At 46.3% G+C, this 19,871-nt stretch overlaps 6 protein-coding genes across 6 annotated transcripts; 3 read left to right on the plus strand and 3 right to left on the minus strand.

Annotated features, from left to right (window-relative positions):
• Positions 1 to 286: 286 nt before the first annotated feature.
• Positions 287 to 2,336, minus strand: EYB26_007343 (uncharacterized protein; the record flags this gene model as incomplete). Its single annotated transcript, XM_054266615.1, has 4 exons — positions 287 to 632; positions 688 to 1,858; positions 1,910 to 1,923; positions 2,176 to 2,336. 4 exons carry the CDS (start codon positions 2,334 to 2,336, stop codon positions 287 to 289), a joined length of 1,692 nt encoding a protein of 563 aa, XP_054122590.1.
• A 759-nt stretch (positions 2,337 to 3,095) lies between these two features.
• Positions 3,096 to 4,154, minus strand: EYB26_007344 (uncharacterized protein; the record flags this gene model as incomplete). The annotated part of the gene is made up of 2 exons (XM_054266616.1): positions 3,096 to 3,248; positions 3,306 to 4,154. 2 exons carry the CDS (start codon positions 4,152 to 4,154, stop codon positions 3,096 to 3,098), a joined length of 1,002 nt encoding a protein of 333 aa, XP_054122591.1.
• Positions 4,155 to 4,607: 453 nt separating this feature from the next.
• On the plus strand, positions 4,608 to 5,655 carry EYB26_007345 (uncharacterized protein; the record flags this gene model as incomplete). The annotated part of the gene is made up of 5 exons (XM_054266617.1): positions 4,608 to 4,651; positions 4,710 to 4,729; positions 4,779 to 4,829; positions 4,886 to 5,479; positions 5,537 to 5,655. 5 exons carry the CDS (start codon positions 4,608 to 4,610, stop codon positions 5,653 to 5,655), a joined length of 828 nt encoding a protein of 275 aa, XP_054122592.1.
• A 690-nt stretch (positions 5,656 to 6,345) lies between these two features.
• On the plus strand, positions 6,346 to 10,981 carry EYB26_007346 (uncharacterized protein; the record flags this gene model as incomplete). Its single annotated transcript, XM_054266618.1, has 7 exons — positions 6,346 to 6,483; positions 6,539 to 6,567; positions 6,633 to 6,681; positions 6,742 to 6,994; positions 7,050 to 7,191; positions 7,240 to 8,325; positions 8,383 to 10,981. The coding sequence occupies 7 exons, from the start codon at positions 6,346 to 6,348 to the stop codon at positions 10,979 to 10,981; spliced, it is 4,296 nt and encodes a 1,431-aa protein (XP_054122593.1).
• Positions 10,982 to 14,403: 3,422 nt separating this feature from the next.
• On the plus strand, positions 14,404 to 15,675 carry EYB26_007347 (uncharacterized protein; the record flags this gene model as incomplete). Its single annotated transcript, XM_054266619.1, has 3 exons — positions 14,404 to 14,611; positions 14,708 to 15,149; positions 15,234 to 15,675. The coding sequence occupies 3 exons, from the start codon at positions 14,404 to 14,406 to the stop codon at positions 15,673 to 15,675; spliced, it is 1,092 nt and encodes a 363-aa protein (XP_054122594.1).
• A 1,151-nt stretch (positions 15,676 to 16,826) lies between these two features.
• EYB26_007348 (uncharacterized protein) lies at positions 16,827 to 18,196 on the minus strand (the record flags this gene model as incomplete). The annotated part of the gene is made up of 2 exons (XM_054266620.1): positions 16,827 to 17,562; positions 17,631 to 18,196. 2 exons carry the CDS (start codon positions 18,194 to 18,196, stop codon positions 16,827 to 16,829), a joined length of 1,302 nt encoding a protein of 433 aa, XP_054122595.1.
• Positions 18,197 to 19,871: the final 1,675 nt, after the last annotated feature.

Here is a 19,871-nt window from a genome sequence, read left to right on the forward strand (position 1 = left end):
TGGCGTGGCCCTGATATCAAGTCTTGGAACTCAAAGATGTGTAAATGTGCATGTATCTCAGTGGGCTTCTATTCGAGAAGAATTGGTTCTCATTTCTATATCTTTTTTTTCCAATTAAGCACTGAAGACCTTCCCAAATTTATTTTCATCTTTTGGAAAACCACTAAATAAAAGAAACATTTATCATGACTCATACAAGGTATAAAACTGAATAGAAAAGAAAAAGCAATCGGGGCCCCCCTGGAAGCATTCATCTCGTAAAGCATTTATCATAAGTTGAAGGACGTCAGATAACATTAGTAGGTCCAACGACATTGTTCAAGTACCCATCAGTACGAGAGCTGACACCCGGAATACGTTCCTCGATTGGCACGAAAAACTCCCGGCGAATACGCCGAATAAGAGCTGTGTACTCTGCATGCGCAATGTAGGCTGCGTCAAGGACACGCTTGAGCAAGGAGAGAGGAGTGTCGATGTTGAGCGCGATCGAGACGGGGTTATGTGGGTAAGTGTCGTGGACGATCTTGACACGGTCCTTGACATTCTGGAATGGAATGTAAAGAAGGTTCTCGTAGAGGTTCAAGAAGTTTCTGAGCAAGAGCACTTCATGGAGTCGTGGAGAGCGACATTTCCTGTCAATAAAAAATCAGTATAATAAGCTGAAGAAGACAAGGCTGAAGAACTTACTTGCGTACGATGTCGGCCATGTTGTGATAGAGTTCTTCGATAGGAAGAAGAGAACCGTTATAAATGTCGACGCCAGAAGACATCTCTCTCAACTCACACGCAATCGAGTCCGCAGCATCCATGTAGGTGTTGATCTGGTCGTGGATAGTGTTTGTCTTGGTGCCAACTTCGATGGCCCAATCAACAACGTGGTGAGCATCCTTCTCAGTAACCTTGACTACGTCGAGGACGCCAGGCTGAGCATTGACGCGAAAAGGGCAGTCGAGGTCAATCAGCTGCTGAGACCAACCAATGAATTTCTCACGAAGAGCCTCTGGGATGTGAGGGTTGGACAGAGTATTCTCCACCTGAGTGACAGCTGCCATCTGGTTCTCCTGGTACTGGTTAAGACAAACAAGGAGGTGAGAACCAGTGGATAAAGTGTTCTGAACCACATATTCGCTATTCATGGTTTCTGGAGCTTGAATTTCTGACTTGGGAGCTTCGATGTGAGAATCAGTGATAGGCTGAGTCTGGTCCTCAGCGGCATTTTCAAATTTTGAACTCTCGCTCCAACGACTCAAAGCAAACTCTGGGATGCTTCTAGAACGAGGGCGAGCAGCAAGAAATGGCGTGTTCCCTTCTGAGACGAAACGTCGAGCTTGAGGAAGAGGGGGCAATGGCTTGTTGCTCATGGTGTCTGGGTAGCGAGAGCGTTTGCGCGGGGGAGTAGGCGGGCGAGCGAGTTGAAACTGAGAGATATCACTAACATTCAAAGAAACTCGTCGAATTACCAAATCAGGCAACAGTGCCCCGATGGTCCACTTTGACTTATAAGTTGTGTCTCTACGACGAGGGACAAACCACTGCTCGAGACTACCCATTGTGCCTAACTTTTCATTTCCTAGGTCTGGCTGGTCCTCATCTTTTTCTGTAGTTGGCGATGGAGAAGGAGAAGCGTAGTAACCGGCAGGGTCAGTCCAGAACATGTTAATTGGTTTCTTGGGGTCAGGGCGAGGGCTTAGAAACCACTCCAGCGAACGAGGAGTGAAGTCGTCGGGCAATTCAATATCGAATGGGTTGCTTCGAGTCGACGAACATCGCGAGGGTGGAGATGGTACGACTGTGGCATCGCTATCTGAACCTGAGCCAGCGACATAGCCATCGACGTTGATGTCGAGTTGCTCCATTTCTACACAATGTCAGTGTGAAGCTTGCCGGTGAGGTTACTAGTCAAGACAACCGGCAGGAGCCGTCCTGTCTTGGTGTTGGGTTGGAAGTCACGACCATCCGCTTATGGCTGACCGACACCAAGACAACAAAGACCAGCCAAATCAGCCAAGTCCGGTCCAAAGACCGTTCAACCCTCGACGTTCTCTGAATACGATTCCTTCTCCAAAGCTCGTCTCAACAGAAAAAGTTGGGATAGACAAAGAGGCATCGATCCAATGCCGTGGAGAGAAGGGAAAAGTAGGGAAGAAGAGAAGAAAGAGAGTCGACAAAGAGGACAAGAAGACGAGAAAAGGGGTGGGAGACTTCTTCCTCTCATCTTGCCTGTTGGTAGCAGCCTTTTGCCCGGCGAGTTGGCGAAGCTGGACAAGTGGTGAAATGGCAGAGATGAGGATGAGTATAGGGTAAGTGTGGCATTGCAAGGTGGAGAAGGTCTCCATCACAGGAAGATTATAAGCTGGCAGTCGCTCTCTGATTGTCTCGAGGTATGTTGAAGATAAAATGCCATCCCATCAGTTTAGGGCTTGTCCTGCTCTTTATGGGCAGGAAGCATGATTTAACAGGGTTTATGCTGAAGACATTGTCTAGTTCACTCCCTACTCCGCAGACGGGCACTGGATGGAGCTGCAATTACTACATACTCGCCTGGGGGATTCTTTCACATGAATGTGAATACACAGAGCGGACGCTAATTGATGAAGAATGGATACAAAGTGATTACAAACGCTTTCAATGTCACGTGCGCAGTTTTAGACCTGTGAATATCTACTCTAAGTCACACGGACGAGCGTATTTATGTAACAATGAAGCAATGACGTTTGAACAGGGCGCAGGCAAGCTTCTGTAGGCTAGTCAGTGTATATAATAGCTATGAATAAGGATGGAGTCAGAATTGAATGCAATTGATCTTCATTAGCTATAGATATGTACAGACATTTACCGCGTCCCAATCAGACAGAAGCCTTTGTAGACCATGACAAGTCATAGTCACACATTGTCTAGTGAATCAAGCAAGCGGTCAGTCCTTCCTCGAGGCCAATGTCTGAAGTAGAGTGAATCTAACACATAACGTGCCAGACTCGTTCAGACAAAAGGCCAAGAGATGGTGAAGGAAACAATAGATCTTCGCACATTGACTAATCAGCACGTCATAAAAAGGAGCGTGACAACTTAAGTAGTGCGATTTCATTTCAAGGCAGCTAATGCTCCTTTTGTACGTGATCAGAAGGCGTTTTGTCAACATCCTCGTCGCCGTCATCATCGCCGTCATCATCGCCTTGAACATCAAGAACCCGTTCTCCAGCTCTCTGTAGCGCCTTGCGGACTAGCTGTCGGACACCTTTGTAGACGGCCTGTAAATACAGAAGATCAGTGACTGTCAAGTTTGACAGTATCAAGATAAGACTCACCACTAAAAATGTAACCACCCCGAATAATATCACAAGCCAATTGATGGAGGCAACACGCTGCCGGCCTGTATTCCGCCCACCACTAATCAAACCAGAACCCCGTAGATACCAACGCCAAGGAGACAATGCTAAAAACGCTTTGATAACAGACAAAACTCCAAGAGAGGCAAATCCCTTAAGAAAATGCTCAAACCATGTTGATTCTTCACCTAGAACTGGTACATCCAGCACGTGAGTTTCTTCCCAGAATTCAGAACCAACAATGGTCTCGACGGGATCCAAATAAAGATTGATAATAGGGTCAGCAATAAAACCAAGTACGAAGACAGTGAATAGCAAAATTGAGAATGTGAGAATGAGCTGCACTACAGGGCTAGTAATCCAGCGTGCCCAGATTACTCTTTGAAATCGGTATTTGAATCTGCATGTCGGGCATTGCCAGTAGTTCCGCTTCCCATAAGATGGATCGGCATGGCGCCACGATTGTAGGCAACCCTCGTGCACATAGGCCGAGGACCCTTTACATTTGCAAGGTCGTAATAGGCGGCCAAGTTCTGGATCAGGTGATGCGTAGACAACGCGCGGCTTCGATTGTAGCATACTAGGTAAGTATTGTGATTCAGGTTCCGATGTGGGATGGACTGTTTCTAAGCATATCCGACACATCCGCGGAGGATAGTGAGGTTGGGGTTTATGGTTTGATTTGCTGGTGCTTTCAGTGGTCTGCGTATTTTGAGTAGTAGCTTCAGGTTCTGTTTGCGACGGCTCAGGGTAAGCACCCGGCGATGAGTCGGGAAGGTCTTCTGGCCATTTCCAAGCCGGTGACCTTCCAGAGGATGAAGCAAACATGCTGTCGATTCGACTCTATGCTGTAAAACTAGACCTAGCAAGTCTAGTGTGGGTGTGTTTGGAATCTCATCTATTGCTCTAGCCACTGGATCTCACATAAGAGATAGTATATAGTGGACGCAATACTTGATCATGACATAGTTGGTACAACACTTGTTGTAGTCCAGATTGAAACGCTTGTTTAAGAGATGGAAAGAGAGAGAAGATAAAAAGTGAAGTTGGCTTTTGTGCTGGAGCTTCAAAGCGCTAAACTCTATACAGCATAGTCTGACTGACCGCCTTGGTGCTTAGTCTTACCGCGTCAACATCTAAGGCTGTCGCTGACAAGCTCCATCTCTCCAGACATCGACATCTTGAAGCTTCCATATCCATCACTTTACCCTCTCTGACCATCTAATCCGTATATTCGAATCATTATCATCCCACCGAAGCTTCAACCGATAACATCCATCCATGGCGGACCGATATTCCTTCTCCCTCACCACCTTCTCTCCCAGGTAAGAACAAGAAACTAGCTTGGTTCCGACATTGAGAGCATGCTAATAATCATCATAGTGGAAAGCTGGTCCAGATTGGTATTTATCTTCGCTCTATGTTGATGGCTACCAGTTCTAATTAGTACAGAATATGCTTTGAATGCTGTCAACCAAGGTGTCACTGCGCTTGGCATTAAAGGTACAGTGTCCATGATTATCAACGTCAACGTCTTTAGCTAACCATCATCAAACTAGCTACAAATGGCGTCGTCCTAGCTACAGAGAAGAAATCTTCATCGACCCTCATCGAAGCACCCTCGCTATCCAAAATCTCTCTGGTCACCCCCGATATTGGAATGGTATATGCCGGCATGGGCCCCGACTACCGAGTCCTCGTCGACAAAGCCCGAAAGGTCTCACACACCGGCTACAAACGCATCTATAACGAGTACCCCCCTACCCGTATATTAGTTCAAGACGTCGCCCGTATCGTTCAAGAAGCTACACAGTCTGGTGGTGTTCGTCCATATGGTGTCAGCCTGCTCATTGCCGGATGGGATGAGGGCGTCGAACCCGAGGTCGCCGAACAAACGGAAGAAGGAGAAAAGAAGGCCACTGGAAAGACTGGCGGTATTCTGAAGGGTGGCCCTAGTTTATACCAGGTCGATCCTAGTGGAAGTTATTTCCCCTGGAAAGCCACCGCCATCGGCAAGAGTGCAACAAGTGCTAAGACATTCCTCGAGAAGCGCTACACGGAGGGATTGGAGTTGGAAGATGCCATTCACATTGCTCTTCTTACTTTGAAAGAGACAATTGAGGGAGAGATGAATGGCGATACTGTGGAGATTGGTATGACTTCCTTCGACCCGTGAACATCTCTCGGTATTTACTAATTTACTGTACTAGGTATCGTCGGACCACCAGCAGATCATTTACTCGGTTATCAAGGATTGGAAGGCGCTCGAGGCCCGAGATTTAGAAAGCTTACCAAGGAGGAGATTGAAGACTACCTGACCAACCTATAAATGCACTCTTGTCTTTTAACGTTTAGCAAATTCATGCCCCTACTTTGCCATTGTATTATAGTTGGGTCACGGTTCTCAGCCTCAACTTGTGGTAACGAATAACTTCAGTGTAGATAATGAATTGAATAGATGTCTATTCTGCGAGGCTTGCTGAGCTGCGATTCTTTTCAATTGTAGTGATGTAGGACCATGACTATGCTCCTATTCAGTCGAGGCTAATGTTAAAATTGTCCGAGCGGATACAACTCCCACCAAGGCTGGAAGGTTCGGGAGCCTCCCGCAGGGCAAATTTCAATACTTTCAACTCTTTGTTCGACTTCTGCCTTTCCGGTGTTTGAGCGCGCGTTTTGTTCATGGTTGCATTTTTTAATAACATATACATAGGGTGCCAGAGCCGAGTCGACAGAAATTCCCACCTAAATTAAGAGGGGCTAAACTTGGTACCAGCTGGCTGCCCCACGTTGAGCTCAATCGGGACATCTGTTTTTCATATGTTGATTTGTTGACCGTCAGGGCGAAGGCAGACAAGGCTGAACATGAATTGTTTATCGTATCGACTTGATCCTCTGATCTATTTCACCTCAAAATGAGATCTGGAAATATCGTCTTTTGATCCCTTTCATCCATCCTTTCCAAGGATCCTGTTATATATATCAGATCCAAATTCATGCTGATTCTTGATTCACCAAGATGGCCATAGAGAGCTTCGGAGAAGCCATTGCAGCGCCGCCTGTGGTAGGCGAGCCTATTGCTGTCCCTACGATCAAGCCGAGGGCATATCAGCAAGAGATGCTTGCTGAGAGTTTGCGTCAAAACACGATTGTTGCCGTGAGTTCATTCCTCAGTTTCTACTTCCAAAATCAAGAAACTAATGAGAATGAAGATGGAAACGGGAAGTGGGAAGACACAGATGTGAGATAGAAATGACGCATATATCAGTGCTCAATGAGTTGGTTTCGCTGATATATCTGGTACAGTGCCGTTCTCCGAATACAAGAAGAACTATCGAGATGTTCGCCGGAAAAGGTATGCTAGCTCACTCCCACCCAAATTACTTCACCCAAAAGCTAACCTTCCTCTCATCAGTTGGTGTGGTTCCTAACACCCACAGTCGCTCTAGCCGAACAGCAATATGCAGTCATATCCAAGCAGATACCCCTCTACCAAAGCAGACTATTACTCGGAAGCGACAATGTGGACCATTGGAGTACGCAACACATCTGGGACGAGATCCTTTTGAATATCCGTATTGTTGTCTCAACGCCACAGGTGTTGCTGGATGCGATGTCTCATGGATTTGTGAAGCTTTCGGGGTTGTCGCTGTTGGTTTTTGATGAGGGTGAGATTTTGATGGAAGACATATCAATAGGAGATTATGACTGACATGTTATTAGCCCATAGATGTGTCAAAGCTAACCCTTTCAATGGCATAATGCGTTTGTATCATCATGCCCGAAAATCGGGAGCAGATGAACTCCCAGCCATTTTGGGCCTGACTGCGACGCCGGCTACAAAGGCTACTGCTGAGGCAGTCAAGTAGGTTTGACAAAATCTCACAGTGAGATATATGCTAACCTTTCCCAGGATATTGGAAGACAATCTCCATGCAATCTGTCGAACGCCGGTTGTTCAACGGGAGGAGCTTCTGAAATATACACATAAACCAGCGTTGTTGGTTGTCACATACTCGAGACACTTGGATGAAACTACCAAGATATTGAAAGATCTCGATGTCATACTTGATCTAACTCTCATTGACATTGAGAACGACCCTTATGTCAAGTCCCTGCGCGCTAAAAAGGACGATGAGAAGAGCAAAGGAATACTTCTCAAAATTTTGGATAGCGGCAAGACATTTACAAGGAAAGAAATCCTTTCGCTTGCGCAACGGACGCGAGTCATCGACGAGGAACTCGGTCCCTGGGCCGCAGAGGTCTTTGTGGGAACATGTGCGGAGAAATTCATTGAAGCCTCTGTGAAAAGATCCGACAACAACATATTCCGTCAGTGGGAAGACGCTGAAAAGATCTATATGATGCGATTTCTCTCCATGCTGCCGGCTATTGCAGAAAATAGAGTCTGGGGGAGTTCTCCCGATCAAATAAGTCAAAAAGTGGAAGCGCTTATTACTACTATTGCAAGCAAGTACAACCCAGGGGATCGTGTTATTGTCTTTGTCGAACAACGCGCCACGGTTATCATGTTGGCTCATCTCTTGAGCGTGCACCCGCTTACAAAAGAGATTGTTACGAAGTACTTTCTCGGAAACTCCAATTATGCAAACCGGAAATCGGCCATTACAGAGCTTTCGACTTTATCGGATCAAAGGGACGTTTTGGCCGAACTGCGAGTTGGTAAAACTAATATTTTGATTGCAACAAACGTTCTTGAGGAAGGCATTGACGTGCCTGCCTGCAATATGGTTATTTGCTTTGATCCACCAAAGGACCTGCGCTCGTTCATTCAGAGGAGAGGCAGGGCTCGTGATAGACTGTCTAGACTTGTCTTGTTTATGGATAAGAATGATGATGATGGTCTTGCCAAATGGGCAGCTATGGAGCATCAACTCAAGGAAATCTACGCTGATAATATGCGAGAGCTTGAAGAGATCAAGGCTCTTGAAGATATTGAAGAAGAAAGCGCGGAAATCTTCAAGATTCCTTCGACCGAGTACGTTAAACCGCGCTTTGATCTATATAACCATAACTTCTGACATTATGTGTACAGGGCTGTTCTGAGCCACCAAAACGCGCAGCCATTCCTTGCTCACTTTTGCGCCACAGGTTCAAGCGCTTATACTAGCAATCAACCCGAATATATCATCGACCGACAGGAATTCGCGCCTGGTCTCGCACAAATTGCTGCCAAGGTCGTTCTTCCCAGTTATATAGATCCATCCTTGCGTGTTGCCTTTTCAAAGTCAAAATGGCAGACCGAGAAAGCAGCTAAACGAGACGCCGCTTTCCAAGCATACGTAGCTCTATATAGAGCCGGAATGGTTGACGATAATCTCACGCCCCTTCACCGGAGGAAGTATGCAGACTCCACTACTACCCCGCAGGAAAAGCAGGCAAAGCTCATTCAAGTATCTGAGTGTTGGAGCCCGTGGCATGATATAGCTCAGCTACGGAGAGATGATTTGCCTCTAATTCCGACAAGGGTGCATTTTGACCAGCCGAATCCGTTGGGTGTACCTGATATGATGTTGCTGTTACCGAGCCGGATTCCTTGTGGCTGGGAATTTGAGATTTTCTGGAATCAGGATGTTACATTAAAGGCCAGGATAAGTAATGAGCGAGATACGAAGTTGGATTGCGACTCAATACAAGCGGCGCATTTCAGTCATGAACTGTTCTTGACTGCATATCAGAACCGCATGACATCGCTTGAGACCGATTTTCTGACACTGTTCTGGCCCATGCAGGCTACCCAATTGCCTATAGAGGAGTTTCTTTCCTCTATCAAAGGAAAAATTGGTCCTTTGAGTGGTTCGGTAGAGCAGTTGACGATGGAACAGATGCAAAATCTTGGAATGGCACGCACCAATGAACGATATTCACGACCATTCATCATCGAAAAGATCATCGAAACAACGTCAACTGACGCCGTTATGGAGGATGCGGATACCCCGAATGATACCATAGAGCCCATCAAACCTGAACCGCATTTTCAGGGGCCAACCCTACCAAAAAGAACCGATTTTTTGCATCCAATCCCTCAGTATGAACTACTACCACTAGCCCATACAGCGCAACAACTCGAGCCCATACGTATTTGTCACATCGATCGAATGCCTGCCAAATTCGCCAAATTCGCACTGTTCATTCCTTCAATTACGCACAAAATCGAAGTTCTCTTTATAGCAGAGAGGCTTGCAAGGACAGTTCTTTCTAGAGTGGGCTTCTCGAATTTGGCGCATGTGCTTACTGCCATCAGCGCATCTAGTGCACATGAAGAGAATGATTACCAGCGCTATGAGTTTTTGGGGGACAGTTTGCTGAAACTGATTACGTCGATTCATTTGGTTGTAAACAACCCACTGTGGCATGAAGGAATGCTGTCCGCTGCAAAGGATACGATTGTATCCAATGGCCGGCTATATCGAACGGCACTAAACCTGGGATTGGATCGGTTCATCTTGACAAAGTCCTTTACGGGACGTAAATGGCGGCCTAGTTACGTCTCACAATTCGAGACTGTCGGCGAAGAGAAGCGTGAACTTTCCACCAAGACTTTGGCTGATGTCGTCGAATCTCTATTGGGCGCAGCATTCCTTGACGGAGGATACGAGAAACTAGAAGCATGCGCCAAAATCGTCTTGCCGGAAAGAGCGTGGAGTTCTATCGGCGACGATGTGCGCACATTGTACGAAGCAGCCCTAGACTCTGACCAGGCTGCGATGCACCCTAAATTGGGCCAAATGGAGGAAATGTTGGGTTACAAATTCAACAAACCAAGCATCCTGTTTGAAGCATTGACGCACCCTAGTTCCAATGACGGCGCGCCGACTTACCAGCGCCTAGAATTCTTAGGCGATTCCTTGCTAGACCACTTCGTCGTCCAAGAATTCTTCAACCACCCCGAGAAACTATCCCACCAAGAAATGCACCTGATGCGAACAGCAGTTGTAAACGCGCACTTCCTGGGCTTCCTCTGCCAAAGCCTCTACATCACCGAACAACGCACAGAACCTGTCTCCCCCGGCAAAGCACACCTCTCCACAATCTCAACGGACCACAAACTGTATTTGTGGCAACTAATGCGCCACGGCGCCTCCTGGGAGGTAATGAACGCGCAACAAGAAACCAAAACGCGCTACGAGGCCTGGGGCTCCGCCGTACACGACGCCCTGAATCATTCAAAGACATACCCCTGGGCGGCCCTTTTCCGGATCAACGCCAGCAAATTCTTCTCGGATATGGTTGAGAGTATCCTCGGCGCAATATTTGTTGATTCCAGGGGCTCGATGGATGTCAGTCGCCAGTTCCTGGAGAGGATCGGCGTACTTCCGTGTTTGAGGCGGATTATTAGGGAGAAAGTGGACTGTTTGCATCCGTTCAACCATGTGCGTGAGGCTGCTAAATCGAAGAAGGTTGAGATTTCTTCAAGCGCTGAGAAGAAGGCGGTTATACCGGAATCGGAAGGTGCAGCAACCAACCCAGGTGCGGAGGGTGGGTTGGTGTATATAGGTACTGTACAAGTGGCGGGGGAAGAGATTGTTCGTGTGGAGGATGGGGTTAATAAACTTGAAGTTGAGACGAGGGCGGCGGCGATAGCAGCGGAGATTTTGAGGGCGAGGATGGCGTCGTCTCAAGTAGGATTCTGACGGTTTACGAATGATGACTTATGGCTAGATATATTCCAGGTTGTGAGGTGAATTTGATAGTCACGATTGCAATAACTAACTAACTTAACTAGTTAGTTATTAGACTTGATCTCCAGACTATTCATTTGTACGTAGTGCGCGCCTTGCACGACTAGGTAGGCGATCTGGGACAGTCAAGCCGGCAGTGCCTCAGATACCTAGTCGATTTTCATGAACGGACCCCCATATTGCATGTCAATTGCTAAGCGATAGGCATATACATACGGTGAGTGTACTTGCCATGAACGGCTCCGTGTATGTGGTCTTTTGAAGAATCTAGACTGGCAACAAGATTCGTACTCTTATGGCTGGCTTCGTTAGATTCCACATCTACTGTAGTAAAAACTTTGTTACCGAGAATGGCAGGCATAGCGGGGTCGATAATTAGAGTGACTACCGTATCACAAACCGTAACCAACTAACTAGTTACAGAGTAACTACTCTGTATTAGTTGACTCTCTAGGTTTATTCTGCACTACATAATTCGCCATATTCTTGAGCTATGACAGGCCTGCACCCGCGTAGTCCAGCCACGGGACGGGAAAGGGGAAATAGATCTCTCTCATCGACTCCGTATACAATATACATGATGGATAGTCTATGTCTAGCGTCTGGCTTTAAACATAACTTACCAGAAAAGTTGCTGACGCCGTTAGAAACCGGCCAACATCTTTGCTCACTAACGGCATTCTTGCAATCCGGAGGAGTACGTATCTCCCGCAACCCTAGTCGGTGACCCTGGCTAAAGCCGGCCGGGATGTAACAACGCAGATTATTATAGAAATTACCGTTGCCCGAGGTCTCTCTCATGAAGTGCGCAGATGCATTACGTAGTATGCTCACGCCGATCGCTATTATCACGTAAGCTCAGCTTGGGGCGGGATGAAATAACTTAGCCGATTCTCGACAATCGAGATCGAATCAAGACAGGGCACGGAGAGATTATGAATAAGTTAGTTAGTTCTTGCTACGAGAGTAGTAACAGTAGTTAACTAACCAACGTTAACTAATGTGAAGCTAAGCAAGCCAGAGAGTTAACTTAGGGCTCGGTTAGATCTATACAGAGTACGGAGAGTAGACTACCTACTCCATACACAAGAAAAGTAAATTCTGGCAGAATCTACGGAGTATTTCTATTTAGCCTGTCTAGACTCTAGTTAAGTTAGTTAGTTAGTTAGTTAGACAGCCGACGGTATGTTATGTAATCCGTTGCCAAGACCTACCTCAATAACTTAACTAACTAACGAGGCAATAACTAACTTAACCAACACGACAGAGGAGTGCGCGGTACGTACGTACGTACGAGCAGTATACCCACATCCAGACGGGAGCACCACGACAAAAGCGCCGACTGCTGACAGCCTGACAGCCTGACAGCCTGACGTCCCCCGTATCCGACCGCTACCCGAAAGCTTACCGGTACCGCCTTCCCAATCCAGTAATAAACTTCGGAGCAGCCCACGGCACCTTCCAAGAAGCCCTAATCCATACCCGGATTAGTATCCGCCAATCACTGCCCGCACCCTACGCAGTCTTACACTCCGTCCTCCGTGCGCGTGCTTCAATTGACTCCGATGTTCTCCTGTAGCGTAGTCTCGGAGTAAGTGAATAAATATAATGTCTGACCATCACCCGGTGCATTCTGCAGTTCAAGACGATTTATTAAATAGCACTTACCAGTACGCGTTCTGTCGGCAGAATGAACAGGGGGGGGGGGGGGGGTTTCCACGGTCTAGTGTCAACACCTTTTTCATCCTTGGGGCTTGGAATAGGGTCCAGATTCTCCAGAACCATGAAACCGATTACCAATGTGTAGGAACTAGGCTGAAATCAGTAATATACTATTCAAGAAAAGTTGTAAATAATAAAAAAACATTTATTTCCATGGCTACGGGAATAAACCCACCTCTGTTTAATTAGGGCGTGGATCTAAGCGCGCGTTTGCGTAGAATTCCAATTCTGGCCATAATGAGTTGTTACAGAGCATGTATAACGAACTTAGTTAACTAGTCTATAGACTTAGTAACTAGAACGCTGATCTTTCGGCAACCTCTGATTCAAATTTGGTCGACTACAAACTTCAAAGCAGAGCCGACTTCACAGACCTCTGGTATTTGCACACTTTCACTACCTAACCAACCTAGTTCTTATAGCACAGGGATCAACGCCCTGTGCTTAGGTTTGTTTTGAAAGCTGAGGTCCAAACCGGCGGTACATACGTAGTACGTAGCACAGCAATCCGTACTACTGGGTTATCGAGTTCACGCGGCAGTCGAGATCTGCATGGCGCCGTCTTGACAAAGTTGACAGCTTATAACTAATACCTAATATAAGTTATTGCTGCACCTGTCGCTTGCTCCAGATGTCCCTGCCAAGCACGGCTGGATAGGGACCAGAAAGCTGGGAATCAGACACAGTTTCGAACTTCGGAATACCATACGATTGATTAGTTATTGTCCCATTTTTGAGCACCGAATTATTAAGTTCCTTCATTTGTGGCCACGCGAACCTAAGTCACATACTAGAAAAGCCAGTTTTGGTCTTCCTCTGTAATGGGGCGAATAAAGTTTCTTCGACTGTGAGACAACAATATGACGGGGAGAAAGACTGACAAGTGCCGGGAAAAGTTTACCGCAACTGTGGGTGCAACTGAAGTTAGTTAAGTTACTCTTAAGAGAACTAACTCTACCGTCCGTACTCCGTACTGAACCGCTGGGTTACACTCTTTTAAACCCCGATGCCCACATAGCACCCACTATGATGGATGGGGTTCAAACCGGCGACCTTACGCAGAAAAGGAATTGCCAATGTACTAACGTAGTAGGATCTTCATTTGACATTACTATGATACCGTTCTCAACGCAACTCGCATGTATTTTTGCGAAAATAAATCCCCAGCACATACTGCACGCCCGCAGCAAATCGTGGCAAGCACCAACGTACTACGCACGTCTATTCTCTCCTTCTTTGGAATTGGAAAGGTTTTTTTTTTTTTTCTTCTCTCTTTTTAGGGTTGGCATTAGCGTGTTTCTTAATTCTGAAGTGACCAATTACTCATAGCAGTCGCTTGAAGAGACACCCCTCCATTTTTCCAGTTTTTGGCGTGGCAATTATAATTCGTGTCAATGCCGCCAATCCAACCCCTGTATACTAAGAAACACACTAATGCATACTAAAACACACAAAATATCAAGAAATAACCACGCCTGGACCGTGTCCGAGCCGTCATGGATCTTGATCCTCCCCTTGGCCGTGTGGTGGTTGCCACTGCTTGGCACGCAACATAAATATCCTTTCTGATCCCGTCATTTTTTTTTTTTTTGGGCACACAAATGTGTTCAAGTTCTCTAAGCTAGAAATGTAAGGGGAAATCATATTGTATCATGGCTTTGCAGGAGGTGACTTTTCCGGTCAAGCCCATTGTGAAGATACACTTTATCATCAACTGTGTGCTGGTTCTCATCACACTTGTTGTCGTTGGGCTCCGTCTTGTGTCGCGCTTGATCACAAGCGCGGGGCTCGGTTGGGATGACTATCTTATCCTCATCGCTGTGCCGGAGGCGCTCGGCATGTTCGTTATCCAGGGACTCTGTATGTTCTGATTATTTTTCTTTTTTCTTCTTTTCTTTTCTTCTTTCTCTTGAGAATGTCCTCTTCACTTTGTAGCGTACTAACATGATGTTGCAGGCTTGCCAATGGGCGTGGGCTTCCCCATCACCGACACGTTGCCGAACCTGGTCGTGCTCCTGAAACTGATGCTCTCGTACGCTATGATCTACAACGTCTGCATCAGCACCGTGAAGATAAGCGTTCTATGCTTCTACCTCCGCATATTCGTCAACAAGTACTTGCGTATCGCCACTATGGTGGTGGGCGGATTTGTCCTCAGCTGGACGACCGCCAACATCCTAATGCTGTTTCTCATATGCCGGCCATTCAGAGCGAACTACGACCCCCTTCTCGCCCGTGACCATTGTGGAGACCAAAAAACAGCCTTTATGTCGATTGGCGTCTTCAACATCATTAGCGACATTATGATCTGTCTCCTTCCCCTTCCGACCATTTGGGGATTGAAAGCACGACAGAAAATGAAGATAACCCTGACGGGTCTCTTTACCATTAGTTTTGTGTAAGGCGAAATCCCATTACTCTAAGACTTTAATATCTTTAATGGTCTCAACTGACACTTTTTTTTTTTTTTTACCTTTTATAGGGTATGTGCCGTTGCTGCCGGCCGTATCGCCGCCTTTACACGCTTCGAGCTCTCCGATCTCACCGGCACAATGATCTGGGTAGACTTTTTATCGACAACGGAAACCAGCCTCGGTATTCTCTGCGTCTCCCTACCGATGCTCGGCCCCATTGTGGGAAGACTTGGAAAGGGCAAATCCAGCGCGTACGACTCCCGGAGCTGGCCAAACCAGTATTCCAACGGAGGCTCGAAAGCGATGGGGTCTAAGTTCTCCAGCAAGAAGCAGCAGCCTGGAGTGGACACCATTATTCTGAATTCTATTGATGCTGCGGACGAGCACGATCACGAGCACGAGCATGTATTATATACCGGCAATGCAGAAACCTCCAGTCAACATGGAAGTGAGGCATCTCTCAATCCTGCTTCGAGGCAACAAGCACCGATTGGGATTGCGAGGGGGTAGGCCCTTTTTTCTTCTTCTTCTTCTTCTTCTTCTTCTTCTTCTATATTTGTCTGGAACATTCTTAGCCTACATGTTGGTCCATTCAGTTTTATTACGGAATCAAAAAAAAAAAAAAAAAAAAAAAAAAAAAAAATATGCGATTTAAATGTTTTGACCAATACTGACCTCAACCTCACATTCCAAACGACCAAACGACGAGAGCCAATTCCACTACCTAACTCTGTCGGTAGTTCAAGCGTGAAGCGTCGCTTGATATATTTAACTAAGGATGACACATGTGCAGTGCAGGTCCAGGCCGTAGATTGAAACTTTGAAATGGCGCATTGACATGGCTAGTTCTGCCGCCTTATTATTGTTCCCAGATATTAGACAATGTCTTCTATTTCTCCTGCCCATCCATGTAATGTGGTGCTTGCTACATGGTAACTAACGCACCAGTTGATAGTAATAATCTTCCTATTACAGAGTAAAAAACATGCAGGGATAGGGCTAGGGCTAGGGCTACTACATATATCACGCCAAGCCTGGGATACGATCAGACCTCTCGCTTTAGCTTACCCAATCTACCTAGGTAGGGGAATAATTTACGAGTTAAGTTACACTGTTACAGAGTTAAGCAAGAGTAAGTTAAGTTAACTTGAGAAAAGAGCCTCTTCGGAGTTCCTGATGCTAGAATGAAAGGGACATGTACTCCGTACGAAGGTAAACCCGACGGGAATACCAAGGATTACTCGCATGACTATGTAGTATGTAGTAAGTGGCACTGAGTTAGTTAGTAGGGTAGGGTTCGTTAGTGGTTAAAGACCTACTAGCGTGGTTACAACTCTATATTCTATAGACATAGTTAACTAACTAGTTAGAGTATTAAGCATTTAAATAAGCATCTCCATATGATACGGAGATATAATTCATGCGGATACTACGTAATAAAACCGCCTCCAAGCCTGCTCAAGATTCGCATATTGAATAACCTTTCCATCTAACGGGCACATGGAAGGTTCAGTCCAGTTGGGCCGGGTGTGTCAAATCAATCACGAAATTGGTAATAGCAACTGGCATCAATTGATATACGTAATTAACATTAATGAAGTAGATGCCTGCAGTGGTCATACTCGTAGTATAAGTCAACTGATCAACATCAACGATCATCATCAAGCAAAAGACATGTCACCCATTTCCATAAAGTACTCATCATGTTCCCGACGCAAAGCCACAGGATCGTTTTCCTCGAACCAAAACGCCCACGTACTGCGAGTGTTAATCTCCAGGTTGTCGCGACTGGAACGAATACCGACGTGCTGGACCTGGGGCGGGGCGAGCGCAAAGCGACGCAAAGCTTCCTTATCGGCGTATTCTTCAATCAACGAGTCCGTCTGCCCTCCCTTGCGATCGCGTAGGAAGCTGGCCAAGTTGGGCGCTTGATCGCGAGGGAAAATCATGGCTTGCGTACAACAACCATGCTTGTTCATCTCTACAACGCCGCGCAAAGGGGTGATGTTGTATTTCCCTATCATGAAAACTAGGCCGATGAACGCGGGGACTGTAATCGTGCAAATCACGGCGATGGTTGCGACATCCAAGTGTCGACGAGCGCTGGGTAGTGTTCGACGAATAAGTAAGAGAGCGCCGCAGGCTGAAAGCATCGTAACAAGAAACACGGGGCCCATGTGGCGGTATGCAAAATCATCACTAGTCCAGCTCAGGGCCGTTTCAGTGTAAAAAAGGCGTAGATACAACCAGTTCTGCGCTTTTAATTTGTTTTCTATATCATGCAGAGCCCGGAGAGTTTTCACTAGCCATCCGTCCGCAAATATAATATCGTCCTCGAAGATTCCAATATATGGAGCGCCGGTAAGGTAACATTGATCTAGGGCGTATGTATAGTCACTAGGGAAACATTAGTAACCTGACTCATGGTTGTTTTGAAGGACTGAGATCAAAAGAGAGACACTCACTAGATACCCTTTTCATGCCAATTATGACTCTCTTCAAGGGCCTGAAGGCTCTGAAAATCCGTCTCAGGCACATTATACGAGGACACCGAATCAAGCAGCCGATCCATCCACAGTTGACCCCAGCTAGGGTGAACGTCGGGGTTCGTGTTGGCGAAAAGCACGTTGACCGAGAAGACACGACGCTCTCTGTCATTGAGCCCGCTGAGGAGAGAACCGACGGAGGCGTCGAAGTAGTTCACATGGTCTCGCTTTACCGTTACGAAGGCGAGACACATTCGAGGGTTTGGAGATGCGTAGGTGCTTGCTGGGGGCTGGGTTCTGGCATTATATGCCGATATGTGCTGGAGCGCCTCATGTTCTCGATAAAGACTATATTTCAGGTCGTAGACGTGCCTGTCATCGAAAAATGCGGAATGAGGGTCGCGCCAGTAGCTCAGTCTGCAGTATTCAAAGACAATTCCATACACAGCCAGAGAAACCAGAAGGACTCTGCCTGCTAGAGAAGTAAGGATTGCGGTTAACAAGCGTTGGAGGTTCGCAAACGAGCTGGACTGGGTTATTTTCATATTTTCATATTTTCGTCATCCAGTCAGAAAAAAAAAAAAAAAACTTTTCAGGACGAGCGAAAGTGTTGTGATCCCACTAGAATGGACCGGGGAGCTGTACGACTTCATCCTTACTCTACGGTACTAGAGTGGCTCGCCGAGCTTCAAAGAACAAGCCCCCTGCTAGTCTCGCATCGAGAGCACAGGTTTCACCAATGTCAAGCAGTTAGATGGAAAACTGTTACGAATAATATTATTCTAAGCCGGCTTATTTGAGAAGACTGCCTATTCAATTCATGCTAGTCCGCGCACAACACCAGCCCACGTGTTAGTGCTTACGGTACGAGTCAAAACGACATTTAGTATAGTTACTACGTCGTAACAACAAAATAGCATTTTTACAACGCATTAGAGACAATATCTATCTTTGAAAAAAAAGAAAGAAAGATGGATGGATTCTCTATACCAGATGCCTGTAGAGGCAAATATGGATCAAAGCAGTAAATGCGTTGGTAGAATCACTAATTATTATACTCTCTACTTTGCATGTCTTCTCAGCCTACCTACTCTCTATCCCGCCATACCGGTTGTTTGTACTTAGGGCAGGCACATTCTAGTTATCGTAACTTAGTATAACTATGTGACATGTGGATATGGAGGATAGTTACCTAATTACCCGGCTGACCGATCCTGGTGCAGCCGCACTCTCAGTCTCAACGCTCTCGCGCTGTGGAGCATTGAGCGTAGCGTTCGTTCTACAACGCCCAAAGGGGACACCCGGAGATCTTTGTTATATGTGTTTATTAGTATAGGAATAGTTTCATCTCTTCGTTTCTTCTGATATCTGCCTTTATCCACGGATTGTTTGTACGATCCCGGATAGAAGGATTTCTGTGGTTATACGTAGGAAATTTCTATGGCACGTCTACATACCCAGTATGTACTATGTAGTACTATCTATGTAGTAGATAGTTTTAGGAATGAGTTAACTAGTTATAATAAGAGTAAGACATAAGCATGCCGCCAAGCCCGCGATCTCACGCGGCAACGGAATTAAAGCTGACAATCAATCCTCCCAAGACTTGATGTGCTGGGATAAACGTTCCAATTTCAATGTTCCACCAGCACTGGGAAGATACCTTTACCTGGTGTTGGAGAGTTCTTGCAATGTTTGGCTTCGACAGTCTCTCAATCTTAGGATTCCAAAGTGATTGTGCCCTCTCTCGTTCAAAGGATACAGATATATGCTTCCAGGAAATGAGAGGAAGAAATGGTTGAAAACGATGGCATTTCTATATAAAAAACATGACCGCGATCTTGTACGTTGGGTTGAGGAATACGTACGAACTCACTCACACAGTTGATATAATCCTCGAATCAGGGCTCGAGGCTTATGTTGATCTCCAAGACCTCGACACCGATATGCCCAAACACTACGCCCAAGGATTAACGGCCTGAGGCATCATTCACGCTACATATACAGAGTCCACTTACTCTGAAGAAGTCAAATCATATTCTCACATGACAGATTTTAATTTTTGATGCACATGTTTCCTTCCCTTCTTAGTTTAGTATGCGAGCTCGCCCCCCTTATTCTACTTATTCTAGCCCACATGTGGCAGGCCCATATCCTTGCCCTCGGGCGGGCAGTAAGGCACAATCCTGGATAGCGGCCCTTAGACCGTAGCGCTACTAC

This window comes from Talaromyces marneffei, chromosome 5, assembly GCF_009556855.1.
Source record: "Talaromyces marneffei chromosome 5, complete sequence".
Taxonomy (NCBI): Eukaryota; Fungi; Ascomycota; class Eurotiomycetes; order Eurotiales; family Trichocomaceae; genus Talaromyces; species Talaromyces marneffei.